We start from the raw sequence: 23,026 nt of genomic DNA, 5'->3' as shown, positions 1-23,026 counted from the left end.
TAAATTCAAATTACTATGAAATAAAGCAATCTAGGTTAAGAAAACGAGGTGGACATGATCTCTACGCACAATAAGCGATTTCCCCTTAGAGTTTCTTCAAGAGGCTTCCCACGGCGAAACCCGGGAGTTTGGCGAGGTGGGAACCTCTGGCTGTAATGAGCCGTTGCCCGTTTCACTTCCCCACGACGCATTTTGCTACTAAAACACCGAATCAAAGCTGCAGCTGAGAAAAATAATTAATAGACAACTCCCACCCCCTCCACTCCCCCCGCCACCCACCCCCCAACAGCAGGCTGCCCTTCAGCAGAAACAAGATTTAAGTACAACCCGGACGATTCAACTGCAGCGGTATGAGCTTCATTTGACTGTATTTAAATAAAATAAAGCATTTAAAAAAAAAAAAAAACAACCTGAAAACAAACCAGACACTAAAATACCCTCACTGCTTACACCACGTACCAGCCAAGCCCCACGTCAGTGGCACGCGACAGCCTCTCCCCCCACCCCCTGGGCAGAGCATTGGGCAGTTTGTGGATGTCACGGAAGACGAGAAGCCATTTCCTCGAAGCAGCGGAACGAGAGGATTGAGAAGAGTCAGCTCCCAGGTTGCTCGGTTTCAACCTGCAGCCACAAGTTCCAGGGTGTTCCCGGTGGGACAACAGACGAGGAGGGAGCCGGTACCTGATAACCGCAAGCGAGGAACAGGGTCGTCTCCCTCCCACTGCAGCCTCCCCCCGACGATGGGCAGCCTTTGCGCGTCCAGTTCAGGCCTTAGAGCTTCTTCAGGCGACTGTAGAGTTCCCTTTTGCTCTTCTCACCAGCCCAGGTCCGGCTTTTGGTGCGGAATCTTTTCAAGTCTTCTTTAAAGTCCTCGTGGTGCATGGGGCGATAGCTCTGGGGCTCGCAGAAGCTCTGGGGGAAGAGAAGATGGTTTAACTTCAGTATGTTAACTTCTGAACACAAATCCAGGCTGGGCGGAGAATCGATGGAGAGCAGCCCTGAGGAGAAGGGCTCGGGGGTGCTGGGAAGGGGGGGGAAAAGCTGGCCATGGGCCAGCAACGTGCACTGGCAGCCCAGAAACCCCCCACAGCCTGGGCTGCATCCCCAGCAGCGTGGGCAGAGGGGCGAGGGGGGGATTCTGCCCCTCTGCTCCGCTCTGTGAGACCCCCCTGCAGTGCTGCCTCCAGCGCTGGGGCCTCAGCACAGGAGAGACACGGAGCTGTTGGAGCGGGGCCAGAGGAGGCCCCGGAGATGCTGGGAGGGCTGGAGCCCCTCTGCTGTGGGGACAGGCTGAGAGAGCTGGGGGAGAGAAGAGAAGAGAAGGCTCCGGGGAGACCTTCCAGCCCCTTCCAGTCCCTCAAGGGGCTCCAGGAAAGCTGGGGAGGGACTCTGGAGCAGGGAGGGGAGCCGTGGGACAAGGGGGAAGGGTTCTACACTGGAAGAGGGAAGATTTAGGTGAGATATTGGGAAGAAAGTCTTGGCTGTGAGGGTGGTGAGCCCCTGGCCCAGGTTGCCCAGAGAAGCTGTGGCTGCCCCATCCCTGGAGGGGTTCAAGGGCAGGTTGGACGGGGCTTGGAGCAACCTGGGCTGGTGGGAGGTGTCCCTGCCCAGGGCAGGGGGTGGCACTGGATGTTCTGGAAAGGTCCCTTCCCACCAAACCAGTCTGTGATTCTATAAGTCTATGTCACAGGAGCGATGATCTCAGACTTGCCAACAGAACTTGGCAGCAACAATGTGAGCAAATACCACCACCAGGACTAGAGCCCCCCACTCTCTGCAGGAGCGTCATACCAGATGCTGCTGAACAAAGGCAAGTGTTACTCGGATTACAGCTCCCTCAGAAGTGATAGCTGTTAAATGAAGGACTTTCAGCCCTGTGTACAGAGCGCTCACCCCAAATTTTCTGCCAGACATCAATACGCAAAGTCAGTCTGTGTAGTATTCACCTGGAAACAGCGCCAATGTACAGAACACTTGTCCCTGGGGGCCGGCAGCCCCTGGCTCACGCACCAGGGTGCGAAAGGCTGCCGTCGGCTGTTTCATGCTGCCACCTTGAGGCCCTCGGTCCTCCCACCTCGGCAGAGGATGGATAACCATAGGGCCGAAACAAAACCCAGGCATTCACTGCCACAGGGGAGCCAGGAGACCGCAGGGAGAGCCAAAAACCAGGAGAGCACTCACTGCCGTGAACATCGGCATCCCCTACGGCAGCCCAAACGCTGGGAGACCCAACATCCCACTGGGAAACAGCACGCAGCCCCAGCCAGCCGGCCACAGGAAGGCCAAACCTCTCACATCTCTCTGAAAACGCACCAAGTGACAGAAGAGGAAGGTAATCTAGGAGATATCTAAAGCACAAGGGCCTGAGAGGGACCAAAGTGACAGTCCGTCCACCGCCTGGTTTGTGTCAGAGCAGCAGGAAGAACTAGGTGGGGAGAGAGAGTACGGCCACTGAAACGCTGAAGCAGCAGAAGCCAAGCGATACGAGAAACGCCATCCTCGCAGCGCCGGGAAGAGAGCTGCTGGGCAGTTTTTACTTTCCTTTTCTGAATCAGAGGCTGAAAACTCAAAGCTCGAGTTTTTCAGCGTTGCTATTTTAGTGCCGTATGAGACTTCAGGTTTCCATTTGTTATACGGCAATTACTGTCAAGCCTCCCCGCTCTCCCAGTCCTTGCAGGCTGAGCAGTCTTAACTTCCTTTCTCCAAATGACATTTTGAACTCCTACTTGGTATAAAAGGGCAGAAACCAGTTTTATATTTTACTCAAGACAAGCGGAAAAAACCTTGCAGCCACGGCAGCAAGACAGCTCTGAAGTAGGGAATAGGCTCAGAGAAGCGAGGACAACCTCACTGCCAGATTGTACCAGCGCAGGACAGCGCTGTGAAACACAGCAGGAAAAGCTACCCCTGCAAAAAAAATACACCAAAGAGAAGTCCGATTGATTACATCGGTATTATTTATCTATCGTTCCTTCTGAGCGTGAAAGCGCTGAATTTAAGAGACCGTTACTTACACGGCATCTTGAGAAGAAGTCCTTGTAACCCCCCTTCAGGACATAGAGCTCTGGGTAATGGAGGTTGGGGTATTCGTTACCCAGCCTGTCCCGCTCTCTCACAAACCGGCACCTGTCGCAGGAAAAGATCCTCCGTTAAATCTCACGTTCAACAAATAATGCGTTAAAAGAGCGCTCACTCAAAATTTCCCGTTCCTTGGATTATGGAAGCGAGCCGCTGCCCGTCAGGAGCAGGCGGACAAGCCACGCTGGCTGCAAAGCTGCGGCTAACTGGTTTTCTCTTTCCATCTCTAAGCATTCCAGCCCAACTTCAACTGGTCGTTTACATCATGGGTCATGTCACCTCCCTGCCAGGTGACAGCCAACACCTACTCACGATACACCGCGTATGACGTAGCGGGCCAGCACAGTAACCGGTGCCCACCCTGAAAGCTCTGCCCTCAATTGGCACAGCAGGAAGGTCTTAGCGGGGGGAGCATGGGGTAACTCACATTCGAGGACCCCGCTCTGAAGAAAACTCGCAGTGGAAGACGATTATCACTCGTTTGTTCTCCGACGGCTGGATTGGCTTCTTCAGCAAGTAGTCTTCCACATCCTCCTCCATGTGTAGGTTTACAGCGCCCTGTGAAGGCAGAGTCATGCCCGAGCACAGGCGGTGAGTGGAGGAGAACAATTACAAACCCATCAGACTTCCACGCAAGCCGTTTGCTCATCTTACTTCCCTACGGGAGCTCTGGGAACCCTCTCCAGCCGTTGGGAAGGCAGCTTCAGACCCAATAGAACATCGCAGACAGCCTAACGCTGACGCTGGGGGACCTGGACCTGGTCCAGACGGACATTTCTACAGCTGTCGGTTGGGGCTCCTTGGGTTTCCCTCCCCACCTCGCTGTGTTTGAGGGGGCAGGCCAGCTTGCACAAGCAGACGACTTCAAAAATCAGTCATGTTTCACACAGCCAGTTGTTCTTTGAGGTCTCTGGTTTAAATGAAGTTTAATATTCCAATTTCAGCTTCCCTAGATATCAGGGTGCTGGACACCGAGTGTCTTACATCCTCCTCTGGAACCACCTCCCTGTTTGCCACCCAGGCCACCTCTTTTGCTTAAGGAAAGCAGAATGTTCCCTCTCTTGAGGGAAAAGTCACTTTATGACCCAAGTGCGAGCTCAGGGTCCTGAGACTCACGCAGTGCATAGGTGTGACAGGATCCCGGACACCCGTGGGGCACTCGGGCACCTCAGCAATAACAAATCCACACAGCCTGGGGTACTCGCTAGTAAAGAGCGGCTCGACATGGTGCCAAGGGACCCCAGGTTGCAACTTTGACAACTCTACACTGCTCTTACCTTGATGTGTCCTCCTTCGTACTCATACGGGTATCTACAATCAATTATCACGCATTCCTTGATGAAGCTCGCAAACTTCCCAGTCAGCACAGACACAATCTGAGGAGGAAAAAAAAAAAAAAGGTTCAGTTATTTCAGGATGTTTTTGTGTTGTTCCCCCTTCCCAGTAAAGGATGTTTCTTACTGTCCCTGGAGCACATACCATTTCTGAGTCGATGTATTTTAAATCTTGATGTTTCCCATCGACAGTGTGGAATAAATAACCCTACGAGACAGACAGCGTTTAATTGAGAAAATTCCAAGAAGCGAGCCAAAGAGACGATGGCACAGCGCGCAGCAGTTAATTTTGTAACACAGATACTTGGTTGAGAAGAATCTCTTCAGCAAAGCTCAAGAGTTAAAACTAAGAATTCTAAAATTCAGGGACAGAGTTGTGTGGCTCCTATACTGAAGGGATTTTGTAGATCTTTTTGAGTAACCACAAATGAATCGCTTTGTGTCTACCCTATGATAGCACCCTTCTCACCGACAGCCTTTCCTAGTCCTTTGACTATGTACTTTAACAGTAGGGAGTGCTTTACTCGGGCTGGTTTGAGACATCTCTACCAAGAGAGGCCATTAAAACACTTGAATTAACACTTGACCGTTAAATCCCTTGAATTACCTTTGAGAAGTCACCGATAAGGTCTCTCTGGTCACTGTCCAAAATGCTTTCGATCTCTGCGGTGGAGGATTGTGTCTTTACCATTTTCAAACTCTAGGGGAGCAGAGGTTAGAGATCAAGGCCGAGCACCGGCAGCAGAGAGACCCTTTAACATAACAGAAAACTCTGAAATCCTGAACTACGACTCCCCCAGCTTCCCCTTTGGATTAAGGCAAAATTCAGGCTCAAGAGCAGCAACTATTGCACCAGCTCCCCCCGACCTCCTGCACTACGCATTGAAGCTGCAGTTTTGCTAGGTCAGCAATTCACCTGGAAAAGCGCTCTCACTAACCATCATAAACTAGACACCTATATTAGATCCCCTCCTAATCAATTCTTTGTTACAAAATTGGATGCCAAGCCACCAACCGTCGAGTCCTCAGAAGGTGTTCCAGGCAGGCTTTTCCTCTTCTTGCTTTTCCCTGGAGAATTCTCTTCCTGGGACCTCTCCATCCTTTTCTGGGGGGTTCTTCCGACAGCAGCAGGCAGAGATGAAGAGCCAAACAACCGGCAGCGTTTGGCCTACGAGGAAGGAAAGAAGTTACAAGTTGTCTAGCAAAGATTTAGCTCAGAAACTAAGCAAGCCTCAGACTTTGAGACATCTTTACAAGACACCGCTGCGCAGCACCAGCAGGACATAAATATGGTCATCTAAATTCAGGACCTACGTTTCCAGTAACACTTGGTTTCTTGCTGCGCGGACGGGATGAGCTTGGAGCACCATAAGCAAAATGATGTGCTCGCAGAGTGCTTTATACCAATTAGCAGACAATCTATCAGCAGATTAAGGAGCTTTTTGCTGGAGTCTAAACTCCCTTCGCAGTCTGTTATCAGAAGATTGGGCTCGAGGCATTCCAGGTAAGGCTATGCAAAACGTATTCAAGATACATCAGCAAGGATCTGATAAGGGAAGTCAAGATCATCTTGTATTTATGAAGTGTTTTTGTAAAAACAAAAGCTAACGCCTGTATACAAACATAATGAGCATTGTTCCACGCTGACAAAGTCTTCCAGGTTAAACAGGCACCAGAGACAGCCGAATACTGAAGGGGGTTTATGCTGTATCTTGTTTTGCTGTTGTTATGAGGGATATAGGAGCAGAGACAGTGTGATCACTTGTCCCAGTAGCGAGATCGGCTGCCAGAACAAAGTCCCCGTCTCTGTTCTGTTGTGCTCTCCCAGAACACTCACCCGATTGTCCGTTTTCCTCATGACTAGCGGCGCAGTCCAGAGGCTCGACACATCAGATGGCATCTCCTCATCGTTCTGCGAAAAAAAGAAAGTGCGTTCTCATCTATTTCACCGTGGGCAGAGACTGTAAATATCTACAGCTTCTGCACACCTCGGGCAAACGTTCCAGTTGAATTCAGCTGTCGGAGCAGTTTTAGGAATTTAACTCAATTACTAGTCCCATACTCAATGAAATAATGGAACTAAGTCGAGACAGATAGGAGGAGGTAGGTTATATCAATTCATTGCCCAATTAACAATGACGGTCCTCCAAAGCTTTAAGCATTTCAAATTCAGTTAAAAACAGTCTTTTATTTAAGCGGCTCAAAAGCAAATATCACCTCTAGCTCTTACAACAAGTTTAAAAAAAAAAAACAACAAACCAGCCAACTGTTCAAATAATTCTCTCTAGTAACGCAGTTCCCATCTGCCAATAGGAACAGCAGCAATTCTTAAACTAACTGCTGTTCACACCCCCAAGTAAATCCCGCTGTCTGCACTAGGAAACACCACATATAAGATGGAGACACCGAAATGCAAGAACTGAAAAAGATTACGACAGCTCAGCTCCCAGGATTCCCTCGTACTTAGCTTTTTGCAGTTCGACTCGCCACGCTGACTTCTGCTAGAATATACGTGCCTCACAGACACACGGAGTTGGCAGACAAGTAACATCAGAGTGAGCTGATTTTGAGATGCCCATCGCATTTCCTTTGTACCTACCTTCAAATCTTGCTCATCTAACAGCTCTAGGAATCCATCATCATCCTCGCTTTCAGAGGATGCCAGAGCAGACTGCTGCGGGAAAGCTGGCCTGTAGTTCTCCTGTTCACCCGGGGGTAACTGAGACAAGACAGTTAGTTTTAACAACGTTTCATCTCTTTACTGCTGGATGCTGTAACCACAGAGACAATGCCCTGCCTCTCCCTGCGCTACAGAAAACACAGTGGTCGTTCCACCACCTTGAATACACTGACTTGAGCTCCAATAATTCTATTTGATGCCTACAACAGCAGAGCGCTTCATCAGCCTGGTTAAGCCATAATCCTCTTCTCTGGAAGAAGCTACCCAGCAAAGGTGCTGGATACCTGTTGACACCAGCATTTCTCCATGGCGGGTGTCAACAGGAACAAGAACTAATAGGAACTCTGCAGTTGATAAGCCCAAGATCAGGAGCACCAAGCAGGATGAAGGACTACCAGATTCAAGGAGCGGAGACAAGACTTGCCCCCACCACCCAGCTCTGTTTCTGTGCAAGGACCCATCATGGTTTTTTTTCAGTTGCTTTTTCTAAGCAATAGAATATGAATAAGGTAAGTATTTTCTTCCTGGATGTCACATCTGGGCAGGAGATCCCCTTGCATCTACACAGCTTGTTTCTTTGTTCCAAAAGCCTCTGCCTCGATGTAAGTTCCTACTTTATCGATAGTGAAAACAATTTCAAACTATCTATCTCCCTCTATTCCACATCCATGTCCGCACCCCCTTGACTTACTGCAGCATAACCTCATCTTTCACAGACTACAGAACAAGCCACATTTCAAACTTCTAGCCATCTCACCAGCCGAAAGGTGAGGACAGTTTTCTTATCTGACAGATAAAAAAAAAAAACCCCAACATATCTATTTGGCACGTGAATAGTGGTGATTAATAGCACTTCCTCAGAACCCTGATGCAATTTTTCTTCCTCCCAGGCAGCAGGTATGGAGCAGACTGGGTGAGAATTAGTTGCAAAGAACACAGTAGCGCTTACTGTCTGAGCTGGAGACGAATTCTGCCTCGGTCCAGGAACACCTTTTCCATCACGGGAACGGACGTGCGCAGAACAACGAGAAGCTGGTTTGGTTGGCTTCTTAAACTCAAATGATTCCTGAATTAAGAAGAAGCAAAGTGATCGTTTTACCAAAATTACAAGCTGCTTAAATTACTAGGATCATTTCATCTTTTTCTTTTTTCGAAGCTACCTGACATTTTGGATTTGAGTTCCCAGCTACTAACAGGAATAGTCTGAAGGTGAGTGTTTTCAAATTAAAGGTGTTACAATAGTGATTCATTTAACATAATCAAGCTTTCATCCTCTTGATATCACCTATATGCGTAAGGCTTTTCTGTTTCTTACGCGAGTCAACTTCTCAAGTCATTTTTAAGGCAGCCAAGGCTGAACCTTGGTGAACAGAATTACATCTGTTGCTTGGTGACGGGCATCTTCTCCTGACACCCGCTCTTCTGTAGCGACCTGTCGGAGTCCTTCCAATGGGATTTCCAGCAGCAAGGCCTTTGAGACCAAGCAGGCAGAAGGAGTTTTGTGCTGCTGAGGAACCAGAGCTCCCCACGCCAGCAGTGGAGAGAGATGAGGTGATCTATCTAAACAGCTTTCTGGAGGCACCCCTCGTAGCTATCTGAAGCTGGCAGCATGAACACACCTCCCCTTGCCACAGCCTGAAGGGAGTCAGGTTCAGTAGCAGGAAAGTAGAGCTGCACAATCAAAGTCTTCCAAATTTTTATTAACCTATAATCAATTTGCAGTCACTGTCGCACTTCCCTGCCAGTTCCCCTAAGCTAAGCTATGCAAAACCGTGTTATGTCTGAACTACAGCCTGGCACAGAGTAGAAGCAGCCCTTTCCTCCACTTCCAATGCTGAAGCTGGGGGGGGCTAATTCAGCTTCCTCGGCTTTGCCTCTTACACTGCATCACTGCGGGCTACAGAAAGCAACACTTACATTCTCCTTATTTTCATCTTGTTCCAACAGTTGAAAAGAATCACTCTCCAGAGAATCGGAATGATTTCTCTTCAGAGCAGGGCTGGATCCCAGGAGGCTTTGCTACAACATTCACACAGAAGTGCCAGTTCAGTATCGTGCAATATAGTCTTTGCACAATGACATTTTAAGCAAAACAAGGGTTAATAAAGATTGTAAGGTCTCCGATTTTCAAATTGGTGCAAACTATGTGCAGGAGTCTCTTATGCTGACATCTGGGTGCAGGTACCAAAATGCTTCAACTGCATTAGTGACAAAGCCACATCACTGACATTTCACACCAACTCGAATGAGACTTCTAGTTTACAAGCTGTAATTTTGACAGCTTTCATTAAGTACCACAGCAGCTGTTCTTGAAGACAGAAAATTAACAAGTTATGGAATGTATCCAACTAAAAAACACTTAACATGCTAAATCCTTTAACATTTATATAATATCAATACCACTTACTGGCAGTGAATGGATTCTTCTGAAAGGCATCCGAAGGCTACGATGAAAAAAAAACCAAGATGTATTTCAACATTTTGTTTTAAAAGACAGCAATGCGAGTAGAACTCACTCCCCACCCCCCCAATAAAACTCCATGAGCTACAACAGTCACTGACAAAGAAGTTAAAATAGAATTATACTTACTTCAGTCTGCTGGATTCAAGAATTGCTTTCTCAAACCTAAAAGCAAGTGAGATGCCCTAGAGTTAGCGCCAAAGGATAGCACCCTAAAAATCAACCTGGTATTTAAGTCATGAAGTGTTACGCTAAGCAGAAGCCAACATGCTTCTTGATGACACTTTTGTCTTTCTCAAAAGCTATTTATAGCCAGCTTATCCCATCCTAGTTTTTGAAACACTAGCTAGACTTCTCCCCCTCCTTTCCTTAAACTCTTTTCAGCATTGTTTAAACAAGAAGCTCAGTTGAAAGAAGAAAAGCTCAGTAAATCAGGGACCAAGGGCATCTGCCCGCCATCCCTGGGGATAAGAATATCGGGGAAAAAAAATAATCTAATTGAGTGGCAAATCCAAAGCTCAGAGCAGCAGCCTCAGACTCCTGGCAAGGTGCCAATGTCATACTCAAACAGTCTGGTTGGTACAACACATTAACTCAGACCCAAGAGTCGTTACGTACCCTGGGACGCGGACAAGACAGAAAGCCTAGCCTCTCAAGCTGCTGAGCACTACAGCCCGCACTTCTCGAAGCTGAAGAGAGAAGAGCCCACTGCATGCATGCCAGCAAAGGAAAAGCCACATCAAGCCTCTCATTAGCCTACGTTTGTTAATGGCGCAACGTGAAATGCCAGAAGTCAGGCTTAGCATACGGTTACATACGTTTCCTCCGTGATATCGTTTGAGGTTGCAGGACCAGGCGAATCCAAGGCACAACCTGCGGAGGAGAGACAGCATTTTCTACCGAGTAGTACCTAGGAAACGCAAAGCATTGGACACAGCTACAGATTTCCTCGGAAAGACCCTGAGCTCGGGCAGGAAACTAATGCCGAAAGTCCTGTCTGCAGCCTCACCTCAGTGCAGAAGTAAATAACAGAGTGTAGAAGTAAATAAGAGTTGCAGATACTCCATACCATTGGTTTCAGCCATAGATAATCAAGTGTTAGTACTTGTGGAAAACTAAGAGTAATTAAAAGAAACACCCCTAGCCCTGCCTAGAATGTCATATAGAACATGTTCTGCTACCATAGAACACATTTGGCTTATTTGCTCAGACACACAACTTAGTCCGTTAGGGTTTTTAAGCCAGGTTTTTAGTTACACCACTCCCCAGGAAGACATTTTGTGCTCATTACAAAAATAGTCAAAAGGCCCTTCTTAATGCATGCTAGTGTGCTAGAAGTAACAGCAAGCACTCCATAATCACAAACTAAGCGAAACATTACAGCTACATAGCATTTAAGTACTGTCAAATACAAAGCTTACTGAAACGCAGATTCCCCAAGGAGTTTTTGTATTGTGGTGGTATTCACAAGCCTTAGTGACAGGCCAAGGGCTTCCCAGAACACTCTACACCATTATGACAAGACTTGTTCCTACTTCAGTGACTGTGATCTAAACAAACAACTACAAAGAATTAATTTGACTAACACGACAGGTAGTGGTCTTGGCACAGCAGAAGCCTTAATCATGAGTGTTTTGTAAGCACTTAAGGCCTGCTTTGGAGACGGGGGGTGGGGGGGAAAAGGAAAACGCCAAGAAGGTGAAGATGTAGCAAGCTTGGCTATTCTATCCTGCTCTGTGGTGTGTGAGCTGTACTCATGTTTTAGCGGTTCCTTTGAAGGCTGGAAGTACCAAGCACAGTAAGACTGATGCATAACTTCAGGCAGAGACACTGATTTCCATCGCTGGGCTCCCCTGATACTACAAGTTGTCGGGTAATAGCTTATTTCATTTTCACTGATAAAGCATCTCATCTAAAAAAAAAAAACAACTTCTAGGCAAGTATCAGTACTAAGAAACAGCTCCCCATGTTTCAGATAAACAATCAGCTCATATTAACAAAAAGCCACAAAAACCCCACAAAAGAGACCCTGCTCAAGGGCCTCGATTCAAGCATGCGGAGCAGGTTAGCACAGTTTGGGTTTAAAAGAGAGAAACCACACGGTGACAACTTGCTTTCATCAAAGTTATCACCCTCAGAAACTCAAATCGGTCCCATTCAGAGCCAAATACAGATATGCAGCGGACCCTAACAATGAAGAATGGAACACTATCTCCCCATTTTCCAGCCCCAACACACAACAATAAACTCTCACAAGCCAATATCTGCAAGACACCACAGACGAAGGAATGGTGGGAACCCAATTCACCGGTGAAGCCTATCTTGGGCTATCTTTAGCAGCCTTCATCTTCAGCCGTCTCTACTGCAAGAAAGGCTGATACACTCACGATAAGGCGTTGACCTACCGCCATGTACAGAGCAGAACATCAAGGCAATCAGAAAATGGCAGTGATAAACATCATGCTGCAGTACAAAGCCTGACAGGTCAGCAACCACGTCCTAACAGCCATCCCAAGAAAAAAGGAAAAAGCCATCTCTGTCAGAGTCCCCCTGTGGGGGCAGAACCAGTTTTTCCTTCTAGTTCTACAGCTAACATACTCCAGGACGATTAAAGCAAAATAAAAAACCACCCATCCACAACCCAAACCACGAACTGCAGAAGCTTGCCGAGCGATGGCTTGCCTGCCTCCCTCCTTTGAAGAGCACAAGGATGAGAAGCGGCTGCAGGGATTGCAGGCAGGCAATAGCTCTCTGTCCAAACCCTGGCAGCCTCTTGCAGTGGAAGCCATGTAAAGATACAATGCTTTTCATTTCTTACCTGTTATTTATTACTTGAGAAAGCCATACCTGAGTCTGTTGATTCCGATGACACTGTTCTTTGTAAACCATTAGCATTCTTGTTTTCCAGATCTTGCTCAGCGTTTTCATGCTGACTGTAAAGGAAGTTCGGTATTTGTTTTAAATGCTCGTTGAAGTGAGAAATACGATATAGGAGTGCCTGAACGTAGATATACAGCACAGGTAATCACAACCTAAAACCCCTATCATTGGCCAAGTGAAAGGATTCCAGCCTGGCAATCCTGCAGAATGCAGACTCTCATGCTCTGCATGCTGTTGAGCACACGGACAATTCCACCCACAAATATCCTCAGATCTAATACCTACAGGGACCTAAGCTTCAGATTTTGGTTTCTTTAAACCTGCACACACAGTGCTGATAATGTTAGAAGTTAGGCTTCCGAAACAGAGATGGAAAGAGGGTCATTTAAGACAATAATTATCCTGGTTGCCTTTCTGGTCACCTCACACCCAATTACCAAGCTTTTCTCCATGACACACTAACCACAAGGGTTTTCCTTTAAAAATCATGATTTAGAGCCTGTCCTGAGTTTGTGCCTTCACAAATGAAGGTCCTAACATAACAATATGACAGACTTTGCAATAAAACTTTAGGACTAAAACTAATTTAAGTGTGCAATAGGTTATTGGTGCCTGGAATCACATTACCACCTCCCAAACTATTCTCTAGAAACATCTATATCGGAGCCCCGTCACCCTTCTTGGGACTGCAACTCTCTCTTCAGCAGCAACTCACTTAATTATTGTTTTGCATAGAAGAATTACCAAACTTCTAACTCAAACTCATTTTTATAAGCAGTTAGCTCTCAAATTTTGTCTTATCAACTAAGGAGGTTCTTCTCTGCCCACATAACCGTTGGATCACTCTAAATCATTCTGCAGGGGAAGGGGCTTGAGGCATCCAGAGCCCGACGGGGTAAGACCAGTCCCTTGTGCGTATGCAAGTACAAACACCACTCTGCGAGCAGGTAGGGACCCTGGAGGCAAGCTCTCCTGCGCAGCTGTAGAGCCACATCAGACACACGTTCGTTTCATACGTGGGCAGGGATCACAGTAGCTTCAATACAGAGACATATGCATATTATGTAGCCTTACTCTATATTACCTTAAATAAGGGAAAAACAACTTGAGTGCGGCTCCTCCATCACATGGGTTAATTAAAAAAAAAAAATGTGCCAGGGTGCAAGCTAGGGCCACAAACTCAAAGGACAGACTAATGAGCACAGAGGGGACTGGTGCAAATCGTTTGCGGGAATTCCAGGAATCTGAAGGAGGGAAGGATCATAAAGAAAGCAGGTGATTACAGAAATGAGAATAATATAAAGAAAAAAAAGCAACCAAAGGGCAAATACCAGGAGGGTCAACAAGACTACAAGACTAGAGTGGGCCAGGGCAAAACAGGAACCATACAAGAGACAAACTGTAGAGGTAAGAATAATGAGATTAAAGGAGTCAGAGACTAGTAACAGCAAAATTGGATTGAGCAACTGCATGGCTGGAGTTACAGGGAGAGAGGAGAAGCAGAGCCCAGAGACTGCCGCAATTTCCATATGTGAAAGAGTAAAGAGGAGGGGTGTGCAGGAAGGTTAAGGGAGTTGGGTCACAGGAAAGAGGCAATGGGTGGCAGCGAGGAGCAAGAACAGAGCTGAGATGATGCAGCTCATGTGGGACGAAAGGCAGGAAGGATGGGCACAAAGGTAGCAGCATTAATTTGTGGGAGAGGGGAAAGCACTCAGTCCTGGAGCCAGGCACAGGGAATGACTGAGGAGCGAGGTAGGTGCCCAGAGCAGATCCAGGGGAAGATGGTGGCACAACGTGATGGGACACCACCAGGGGAAGACGGCCCACAGCGCAGGAGCCACCATCACATGTGGGCAGAGGACAGGACCGGGGTGGGGGCAGGGTGGCCTAATCTCGGGGCTCCCTAGGGATAAAGGGGCGGCAGGGCAGGGGGATATCGCGGGGTGTGCGTGGCCTCGGTGTTAAGGCAGGGATTGTGTGTGGTGGTGCTTGGAAGGAGAGGATGCAGCATGAGGTCCTGCAGGCCTCAATTCGGGGGGGCGGGGGGAAGATTAAGAGCTCCTCAAGGCCTCAACTCGGGGGGGTGGGGAGGGAAGAGAAGAGATCCACGAGGCCTCACTTTTTTTTTTGGTGAGGGTAGATGAGGTCCCCGAGGCCTTGCAGCTGGGGGCGGGGGGGTAGAAGACCTCCTTGAGGTCTTGTTGGTGGGGGGCAGGAGAATAGCTCCTCAGGGCCTCGCGGGGGTGGTGGTGGGCCTCCCCCAGGCCTCGCTTAGGACCCGGGATCGGGGGGGAAGAGGCCCTCGAAACCCCACATGGGGCGGGGGGGGGGGGGGGGGGGGGGGCGGAGAAGGAGGGAAGGAGAAGAACAACTCCTTGAGGCCTTCCCTTTTTTTTTTTTTTCGTGGGCGAGAGGGGGGAAGCTCCCCCAGGCTTCGCTTAGGATCGGGGATGGGGGATGAAGAGGCTCTCGAAGCCCCATATTGGGGGTGGGGGGGGAGGGAAGTTGGGGGGGGGGGCATTAGGCCTCGCTTGGGGTCCGCGTAGAGGTGGGAGAGGCCCTCAAGGCCTCACATGGCGTAGGGATTCCCTTAGGCCTCGCTTGGGTTCCTGAGGGGAAGAAGGGGTGGAATAGGCCCTCAGGAGGAAGGGGGGGGTGCCCGGGGGCAGCACACTGACCGTCGTCCCAGCTGCTCCATGGTGAGGCGGAGGTCAGAAACCGGAGAGAGGTCATCGGGAAAGAGAGACTTGACGACGGCGGGTGAAGCGGGAGAAGCCGGGGAGAGCAGGAGGAGGCGACGGCGGCGGTAAGCACCGCACGGTGTAGGATCCATGGAGCCGAGCCCGCTCGCCGCCGTCCTCCTGTCAGCGCCTCCCGCGCCGCTCTGACCCCAGCCGCTACCCGTCGCCCCGCTCCGAAGCTGGCGCCAAACCTCCCCTCAGCCAATCAAAACAGGGGGCGGGCGCTTTTCCTCAACTCTCCCCGCCCACCCCGCTCGTCCCGACCAGTAGGAACGGCGGCGGGAGCCTCACGCCCCGCCTCCGGCTGTTGCTTGACGTGGCTCCTGGCCAATAGAGAAGCCAGCCAATAGGGCCCTTCAAGTAGCACGGGCGCCCAAAGGGGGACTACATTTCCCAGCATGCAACGCGGAGGGCAAAACGCGTTTCACTCGTTGCCTCCTCCGCGTTGCATGCTGGGAAATGTAGTCCCCGCATCACTGAGGCCCCTCCTTTCCCGCCCCGGGCCTGATGGGAAAAGGGTAAAAACTGGGAAAGATGAAGGGAAAAAGGACACCAACTCAGCAGGTTATGGCGCCTCGGAGCCCTCCGCGCATCATTTCTCCTCAAGCGAGCTCTTGGTGAGAAGAAGGAACGAGCAGCACCACCCGAAAAGCAGCAGCTGTTTTTGTGAGGTGGGCGACGAAGAAGGCAGCTGCGCGTATCCCGGCTGCACTGGGATGGGACTCATGCAGCCATGGCACTTATGAAACTGGAGCGGGAGAACGCCTTGAATGCATCCCAAGCTCATATCAGTGTGCGAGCTGCAGAAAGCAGTGCCATTAGGCCACTCGTGTCCTCTACCTTCAAGAGACCACGATATTCACCCAGGTGCTGCTACTTGCTTTTAAAAAATGGACACACGCCCCGCTTTTCAGAGGACCCACGACCTTGCCTTTTCCCTGCCCTGTCCCCTGCCTACAGTCCAGGATGGAGGCAGCAATGGCTGTGCTCGGGAAAGGAGGGGACCTCCCTGCGTGGGTCGTCCCACGGGCCAGCACGGTTGTGGACACCGGAGGTGCGGGAGGAGCAGTCCCAGCGCCAAAACACACAGTCCCATTTTACAGGTGGAAAAACAGACACTGTGAAGTGCTCGGGACGCGCAGCATGGCTCCGGCTGGTCGTACGTCTTCTCCTCACATCAGGGTTTGCAGATCTCTTGCTGCTGAGCCCAGTCCCTGGCAGATGCTCTCTGCCGGACTTCAATAAAGGAACCTTCAATAAAGGTTTCAGAGGCTGCTGTCTCTGGCTGCAGGGCTGCTCTTGGGTCCACTGTTCTCAGCCTGATGCAGAGATGTAAAGACCTGGTCAGGGGATCCCACGCCTCCAGGGCATGAGCCGTGTCCCTCTGCCTGGACCCTGCCACCCACCAGGTTCACATGATGCTCCCCGTTCCTGGATTAGACAAGGTGGCGTTTGCTCCCTCTCTGACCCCCCAGGATCTCAAAGATCCCCATCACCCTTCCAGCCTGGAGAGGCTCGGGCTGTGCCCTCACTCCAGCTCTCAGATTGGCCCTGTCCCCTCCCTGAACGTTTTCCTCTCAAGCAACAGTTTTTACAGTTTTACATGAGAAGTTAGCACTGCTATTATCAGCTCGGTGGCTCCACCCTGAGCTCCTGGATGTGGGGGTGGCTGCGTCCCCATGCTGCCCACAACACAGCACACCACACCGAGCCAAAGCAAGCCATGCAGCGCTGCCAAAGACCAGCATGCGCAATCACAGCATCTTCCCTGCCTCTCTCCGGCTTATTTGTGCATGTCCTCAGTGCTCACAGGGACAGGTGGGACATCGTCACTGTGATATCAGGCCAGGGATACCAGCATGCGGACACTCCCAGGCAGGACAACACATCTTTAATGCTCCAAGGGACTCAGCAGGAGGAGATGCAGCAATGTGCAGAGGGGATCCAGCCCAGGCAGAGCTGCAGTGAGTTTGCAATGCAATGCTCTGCCATTCCCACATCTCTTGACTGCTCAGCTAGCCACAGGCACAGGCAGGGGACCGGGAGGCATCCAAGCCCATCAGGCACAGAGTTGGATGTAGGTTTCTTGTGACCAAAGCCAAAAGTATGGGAAGACCTTCTCGGTGAAGGAGGCCTTGAGCTGCAAGATCTGCATCATGTTCTCTGCGTTGTAGAAGGTCACTTGGCCCGCTTCATAGTCCAGGTGGACCCTGATTCTCCGGGGCTCTTCCTTCAGTGCCAGTGAGGTGGGGGGCATGTGTAACGCCGTGTATTTGCGATCCCAGTCCCGCCGCAAGGCCCAGATCTTCCCCATGGCCATGCTGAGCGAGTCCTTCCTTTGCACGGACTCCACAGCCACCCCTACGGCCCAGCTGTCTCCATCCCCTACCTCCAGCTCCCAGTAATGCCTCCCAGCCGTGAAACCCTGGCAGCCCAGGACGCTGGAGCTGCCCATGAATCTCTTGGGGGTGTCGGGGAGGTCTTCCTGTCCGTCTCCCAGGCGCACGGTTTTGCGGTCCTTCGAGAGGATCAGGAACGGGCTTGCCGTCTCCGGGTCCAGCGTCACCTTCACTGATGCACAACAGAGAGAAACATCAGTCTGTTGCCCGCTGAGGAGTGAACCAGCACATCTCCTCCTCTTCCACGGGGCTGGGATGTGTCCTGTGAGCACAGCGGGCGCTCGTGCCCTGCAAGCGCACAGAGGCAGCACCCACAGCCCCCTCAGGCCACATGGGACATGGGGCACAGGGTCCTCGTTGCCACCAGGACCCACGGGCGAAGCAACGCTCCTTGACGCAGGACTGACCCAGGCAGCGTCCCCATGCACAGGGGACAGACACAATGGACTTTGCTACTCCTCCGCTGGGTATCACTGGGTCTAAGTGTGATGGGGCTGCAGCCAGGCGGGGTGGGGGGAGCAATGTATCCCCCTGGGTGCAAGGAAGCGTTGCCTGCAAGGCAGCAGTGGTGCCAGGCCAGTCCCTGCTCCAGTGACGAGTGCTCACCAAAGGGAATATCAACTCCTAATCCCACTCTGCCCAGTAATCTCACTCCAGAGTCGGAGCTGGCCATTCATGTGGGATGTTCTGCTGCCATCCTGCGGCCATCCCACAAGGTCACAGAGTTGTCACCACACAGTGCCGCCACCCTAGGCCCTCTGCTAAGCCCACTCCTCCAGGGCCCCGGCTCACAGTGGGGACCACAGCATGGGGGAAACTGAGGCACGCTCATCTTGTGCATCAGGTCCCTCATCCAGAAAACTGAGAGGGCAGAGACCAGCCTCAGCACAAAAAGCACCAGCCAGCTCTAAACCATGTCATGCTGCCAGGACTGCACGGACCCCGGGCATCTGCAAAAGGATTTCTGATCTGCGCCTAAGTGCCAGCTCAAAATGTGTACAGCCCCTTTGCTTAACTAGTCACGGTCTTCTGGCTAAAGAAGATAAATTCTCCAGAGACAGGGAAGCCAAGGGCCTCGCGCTGTCCCGGCCCTCGTTTGGTGTTAGAGGACAGTGTCGCTGGGTGTTGCCTGGCATGGGGATGGACCTGGATTTTTATAGCAGGCCCAACCAAAACAAAGGGACCTGAATTTAGATGCGGTGCAAGCCCATCTCTGCCCCAAGGATAGAAGGAAACTCATTCTGGAAAGCTTTTCTCCCTCGTTTGTGCCCAGCAGCTCCAGAAACTTACCCTTTTCTCTGTCCATCTCTCTCAGCAGGTTCACTAGAGGAAAGAAAGGAAGATGCATGAGTCTCTCTCCTCTTGCGGCATCTTTCCTGCTCCCTATCGGGATAGCAAGCCAGACGTGGAGCCTACTCCCCAGCTCCCGCAGCCCCCAGCTCCAGCAAAGCCTAGCTCGGAGACGGGTCCTGTCTGGAGCAGATGTATTTCGCTCCCAAAGCCCGGGCAGAGGGACCAGGCAGTGAGGATCTCCCGCTGCGGCCAAGCCCAGGGGAAGGACAGCATGGGGACAGCAGTGCCTGAGGCCCAGACACTGACTACACAGCAAGGTGTCACTCACCGCTTCTTTGCTTTACCTTTGAATTTGGCCACTGTACCCACGACCAGTTGGCTCATCTCAGAGAGGTTCTTAATGGTCCTCTGCAGCTCCGGGGAAACTGGTTCCGGGATCGGGGCCTTCGCCGCCTCGCAGCTGGGGGTAAACAACACGGACAGGAGCTCTGACCCCAGCAGCCAGCCAACACCCGGGGCCAGGAGGGAAGTGGGGGGACAATTCCCTACAGCATCAGAACTCGGGGGAGCTGTGTCCCAGCTATCGGCATGGGAACCCCATCTTTAACGGCGCTGCAACAACGTCTGCCTCCAGAGAAATCCCAAATACTCAGCAGGGCGAAGCCCCCTCCCCCCAGCTGCTGCTGCTCGGCCGCCTACAGCATTCCCAAACCTCTGCCCACGGGAGGAGAGCGACGCTGAGCCCGTTTCATACCTGCTCAGGGTTTTGTCAACATCCTGGAAGAGAGAAAACACCAGGTCAGCTCTGGCACTGCCGAGAAGGACCACAATCCCCAGGGCAGTGAGTTACAATCGCTCCCCTGCTGCATGACGCAGGGTATTGGGGACTGGGGGGGGTCACTCCACTCTCCTGGGGACTCTCCAGTGACTCACTCACCCAAATCCTGGCCTTCCCTCAGCTCATGCTGCAGGCCCAGACTCACACCAGCCACACCACGCAACGCAGTGTCACAGCCTGGCCGCCAGCACGCTGGCCGGCACCGTGCCACCCTTCACTCCCAGGCTTTGGGCTGCAGGGGCAGCGGGATGCAGAGGGTGCCAGGTGGGTGCCCCCAGCCTCGCCGGGTGTCACAGCGCCCGTGTGGGTGACGCAGCCCTCACCATAAGGAATTCGACCACCGTCTGGTCACGTTTCTTCTCTATCTCTGCAACCAGCGTGTCCAGCAGCGATTTCCTCTTCGAAACGCTGGAAACGTATTCGCAAAGCTCCGTGGTGAGCTCGTCGTGTGCCTGGTCAAGCTGGGCCAGCAGGACACCCTCCCGCTCCCGCAGGAACTGCTGCAGCTCCCTGAAGGTGTCCCGCAGCCTCTGCCGCTCCGAGGCCACCTTCTCCTGCAAGGTACCCACGCGGAGGCCCCTGAGCCAGCCTGTCCTCCAGCCGCCTCCGTGCAGGCACGGGGACCCCGTGCTGCGGAGAGCGGGACAAGGATCATGGGGAAAAGGAGGAGAGGTTTTGGGGATGAAAAACTGGGAGAGCGGAGGGCGGGGAGAGAGGTGGCAAGTCTGGGTATTGAGGGAGCCAAGATGACAGTGAAGTCTGAATGGGAGCAGGGTGGAAGAAGGATAGATGGGATGGAGAGGGGAGGAGAGAGAAAATAGTGTTGTTATGGAAAAGGAGATAAATATATATGGAGAGAGGGAAATATGGGATGCACCCGTGAAGACGAGGCAGGGGTAAGCAGGCGAGGGCAGGGCGTGCGCAGGGAGAGAGAAACACATACCAGCAGGACATTGCTTTGCTTTTCTCCTTCGGGCTTAAATTCTTCTTTCTCTTTTCGTAGAAAAACCAGGTTGGTCTGGAGTGTCTCCTGGGGAAAAGAAAAAAAAAAAAAAAAAGAAAGAAAGAAAGAAAAAAAAAAGGCATATTTGGCGATTTTGGCGTTACGTTAGTGAGAAGATGTCACCAAACAGCCGTTGTGGGGACAATACGGCTGTGCAGGGTCACTGGGGTGGGTTCTGAGCCGTCACCCGCCTCTCTCCAAGCCCGCGTTACAGCCAGGCCGGGGAGATCCCCACGTGCAGCTGCTTTGGCCAGAAACATTTCTGGAATAGCTTCGTGTGGAAACCCTGAAGTTTGTGGTTTGGGTTTTTGGTGGTTTGTTGTTTTTTGGGTTTTTTTTCTTTCAATTAGGAAAAACAACTTTTGGTGTTGGAAGTGGGATTTGTGGGAAGAGGTTTGCAGTGACAGCAGCGCTGTGTCTCAGACGCACTCCATAAATTTGCTAAAGTATTAAAAAAAAAAACCCTCCCGCTCCTCCAAGCCATGCCCTGCTGCAGAGCGAGCTGCTGGTCGGGGGGGGACCCCAGCCTGCATCTTTTGGGGACACCATGTCCCCTGCAGCCCCAGCCCCATCCCTGGGGACATACAGGGCACTAGGGACCTTGCAGGGCCACAGAGGGGTGAGCATCGAGAGGGACCCGTGCCCCTGGATGGGCTGAGGGGGGGGGGCGATGGGCAGCGGGAGCCACGGGACAACCAGCAGCCCCAGCAGGGTGGCGGGGACACGACACCCCAGCCCACGGCCTGATGGGGACCCCAAGCCACGGCCAGATGGGGACCCTAACCTGTATCCATATGGGGACCCCAGCCAGCAGCTGGATGGGGACCCACATCTGTGGCTGGACAGGGACCCCGACCTGTGCCCAGAGGGGACCTCAGCCCATGTGCAGAGGGACCCAGATCCATGCCTGGAAGGGACCCCAATCTGTGCCCTGAGGGGGACCCCGGATCTGTGCCCCGAGGGGACACCATCCCGTGTTCACAGGTGCCCCCAAGCTGTGCCCTGAGGGGGACCCTCAGATCTGTGCCCCAGGGGAACCCCAGCCTGTGCCCCAGGGGTGACCCTGACCTGTGCCTGGAAGGGACCCCACATCCATGCCCAGAGGGACCCCAGTCCATGCCCAGAGGGGACCCCAGCCCATGAGTGGAGGGAGACCCCAGCCCATGTTCAGAGGGGACCCAGATCCATGCCTGGAAAAGACACCCAGATTGTGCCCAGAGGGGACCTCAGCCTATGCCCAGAATAGACCCCAACCTGTGCCCCAGGGGGACCCCACTCCATGAATGGAGGGAGACCCCAGCCCACGTTCAGAGGAGACCCAGATTCATGCCTAAAGGGGACTCCAGACTTGTGCCTGGAGGGGACCCCAGCCCATGCCCAGAGGGGACCCCAGCCTGTGCCCTGAGGGGACGCAGACCTGTTCCTGGAGGGGACCCCCAGACCTGTGGCCAGTGGAGACCCCAGCCCATGCCCTGAGGGAAGCCCACCCTGTGCCCCGGGGGACTCTGGCCTGTGCCCTGAGGGGACCCCAGCCCACGTGCAGAGGGGACCCCGACCTGGAAGGACCCCCAGATCCGTGCCCAGAGGGAACCCCAGCCCATGCCTGGAGGGAACCCCAACCTGTGCCCCGGGGGGACCCCGGCCCGTATTCAGAGGGGACCCCAACCTGTGCCTGGGAGGGACCCCAGATCCATGATTAGAGGGAACCCCAGCCCATGCCCGGAGGGAACCCCAACCTGTGCCCCGGGGGGACCCCAGCCCATGCCTGGCAGGTGCCCTGCCCTGTGCCCAGGGGGGATCCCACCCGCGTCCCCCCAGCACCCCCGCCCGCCCCCGGGCTGCCACCCAGCCCGTTCCCGAGGCCCCCCAGAGGCCCCCGTCTCCCCCCTACCCGCAGCTGCCGGGCGGCCTCCTCGGCGGGGCGGGCGCGGTGCTGCCGGTGGGGGGGCTCCTCCCGGCACAGCGGGCACAGGGGCCGCCGGCAGCTCTCGCAGAAGAGGCTCAGTGCCTCGCCGTGGGTCTGGCAACGGGGCTGCCGGGCCTCCTCGCCCAGAGCCTCCGCCAGCCCGGCCACCGCCGCCAGCGAGCGGTTGGGCCGCAGGGAACCGGGGGCCACGGTGGCGCGGCACTGGGGGCAGGCGGCGGGGCGCGGGGGTTTGCCCAGCACCGCTTCCAGGCAGGGCCGGCAGAAGTTGTGGCCGCACTCGGTGAGGACGGGCTGGGAGAAGAGCTCCAGGCAGATGGGGCAAGTGGCCTCGGCCTGCAGGTCGTCGCCCAGGGCCAGCAGGGCCCGCGCCATAGCTGCCGCCGAGCGGCGTT

General features: G+C 52.7%; 2 protein-coding genes across 3 annotated transcripts; both read right to left on the bottom strand.

The window, feature by feature from the left end:
* Nucleotides 1-352: 352 nt before the first annotated feature.
* CDC25A (cell division cycle 25A) lies at nucleotides 353-16,627 on the bottom strand. Its single transcript, XM_063324174.1, has 16 exons — nucleotides 15,112-16,627; nucleotides 12,401-12,486; nucleotides 10,372-10,426; nucleotides 9,683-9,718; nucleotides 9,500-9,536; nucleotides 9,010-9,111; nucleotides 8,042-8,158; nucleotides 7,012-7,131; nucleotides 6,250-6,324; nucleotides 5,428-5,580; nucleotides 5,020-5,112; nucleotides 4,558-4,620; nucleotides 4,356-4,454; nucleotides 3,506-3,636; nucleotides 3,015-3,126; nucleotides 353-912 (listed from the first exon to the last, which is right to left on the bottom strand). The coding sequence occupies exons 1-16, from the start codon at nucleotides 15,264-15,266 to the stop codon at nucleotides 772-774; spliced, it is 1,575 nt and encodes a 524-aa protein (XP_063180244.1). The 5' UTR covers nucleotides 15,267-16,627; the 3' UTR covers nucleotides 353-771.
* Nucleotides 16,628-16,724: 97 nt separating this feature from the next.
* On the bottom strand, nucleotides 16,725-23,026 carry LOC134510951 (E3 ubiquitin-protein ligase TRIM7-like). Of its 2 annotated transcripts, none has more exons than XM_063324172.1 (7): nucleotides 22,599-23,026; nucleotides 20,648-20,734; nucleotides 20,028-20,258; nucleotides 19,621-19,643; nucleotides 19,211-19,326; nucleotides 18,864-18,896; nucleotides 16,725-17,745 (listed from the first exon to the last, which is right to left on the bottom strand). In XM_063324172.1, the coding sequence occupies exons 1-7, from the start codon at nucleotides 23,004-23,006 to the stop codon at nucleotides 17,234-17,236; spliced, it is 1,410 nt and encodes a 469-aa protein (XP_063180242.1). In that variant the 5' UTR covers nucleotides 23,007-23,026; the 3' UTR covers nucleotides 16,725-17,233. The 2 variants fall into 2 exon arrangements, with proteins under 2 accessions (XP_063180242.1, XP_063180243.1); XM_063324173.1 differs by having other exon boundaries at nucleotides 17,233-17,745; nucleotides 18,758-18,896.

Source organism: Chroicocephalus ridibundus, chromosome 2 (assembly GCF_963924245.1).
Source record: "Chroicocephalus ridibundus chromosome 2, bChrRid1.1, whole genome shotgun sequence".
Taxonomy (NCBI): Eukaryota; Metazoa; Chordata; class Aves; order Charadriiformes; family Laridae; genus Chroicocephalus; species Chroicocephalus ridibundus.
The sequence above is the reverse complement of the archived record's forward strand: the minus strand, read 5'-3'. Positions and strand labels throughout refer to the sequence as shown.

Coding starts and splice junctions, on each gene's coding strand:
- LOC134510951 (XM_063324172.1), bottom strand. CDS start 23,006: ATGGCGCGGGCCCTGCTGGCCCTGGGCGACGACCTGCAGGCCGAGGCC. Junction 19,644..20,027: donor CGGTGGTCGAATTCCTTATG/GTGAGGGCTGCG, acceptor TCTCTCTTCCAG/GATGTTGACAAAACCCTGAG. Junction 17,746..18,863: donor AGAGATGGACAGAGAAAAGG/GTAAGTTTCTGG, acceptor GTTGTGCATCAG/TGAAGGTGACGCTGGACCCG.
- CDC25A (XM_063324174.1), bottom strand. CDS start 15,266: ATGGATCCTACACCGTGCGGTGCTTACCGCCGCCGTCGCCTCCTCCTG. Junction 12,487..15,111: donor ATGGAGCAGCTGGGACGACG/GTCAGTGTGCTG, acceptor CTTCCTTTACAG/TCAGCATGAAAACGCTGAGC. Junction 5,581..6,249: donor TGAGGAAAACGGACAATCGG/GTGAGTGTTCTG, acceptor CCTTCCTCGTAG/GCCAAACGCTGCCGGTTGTT.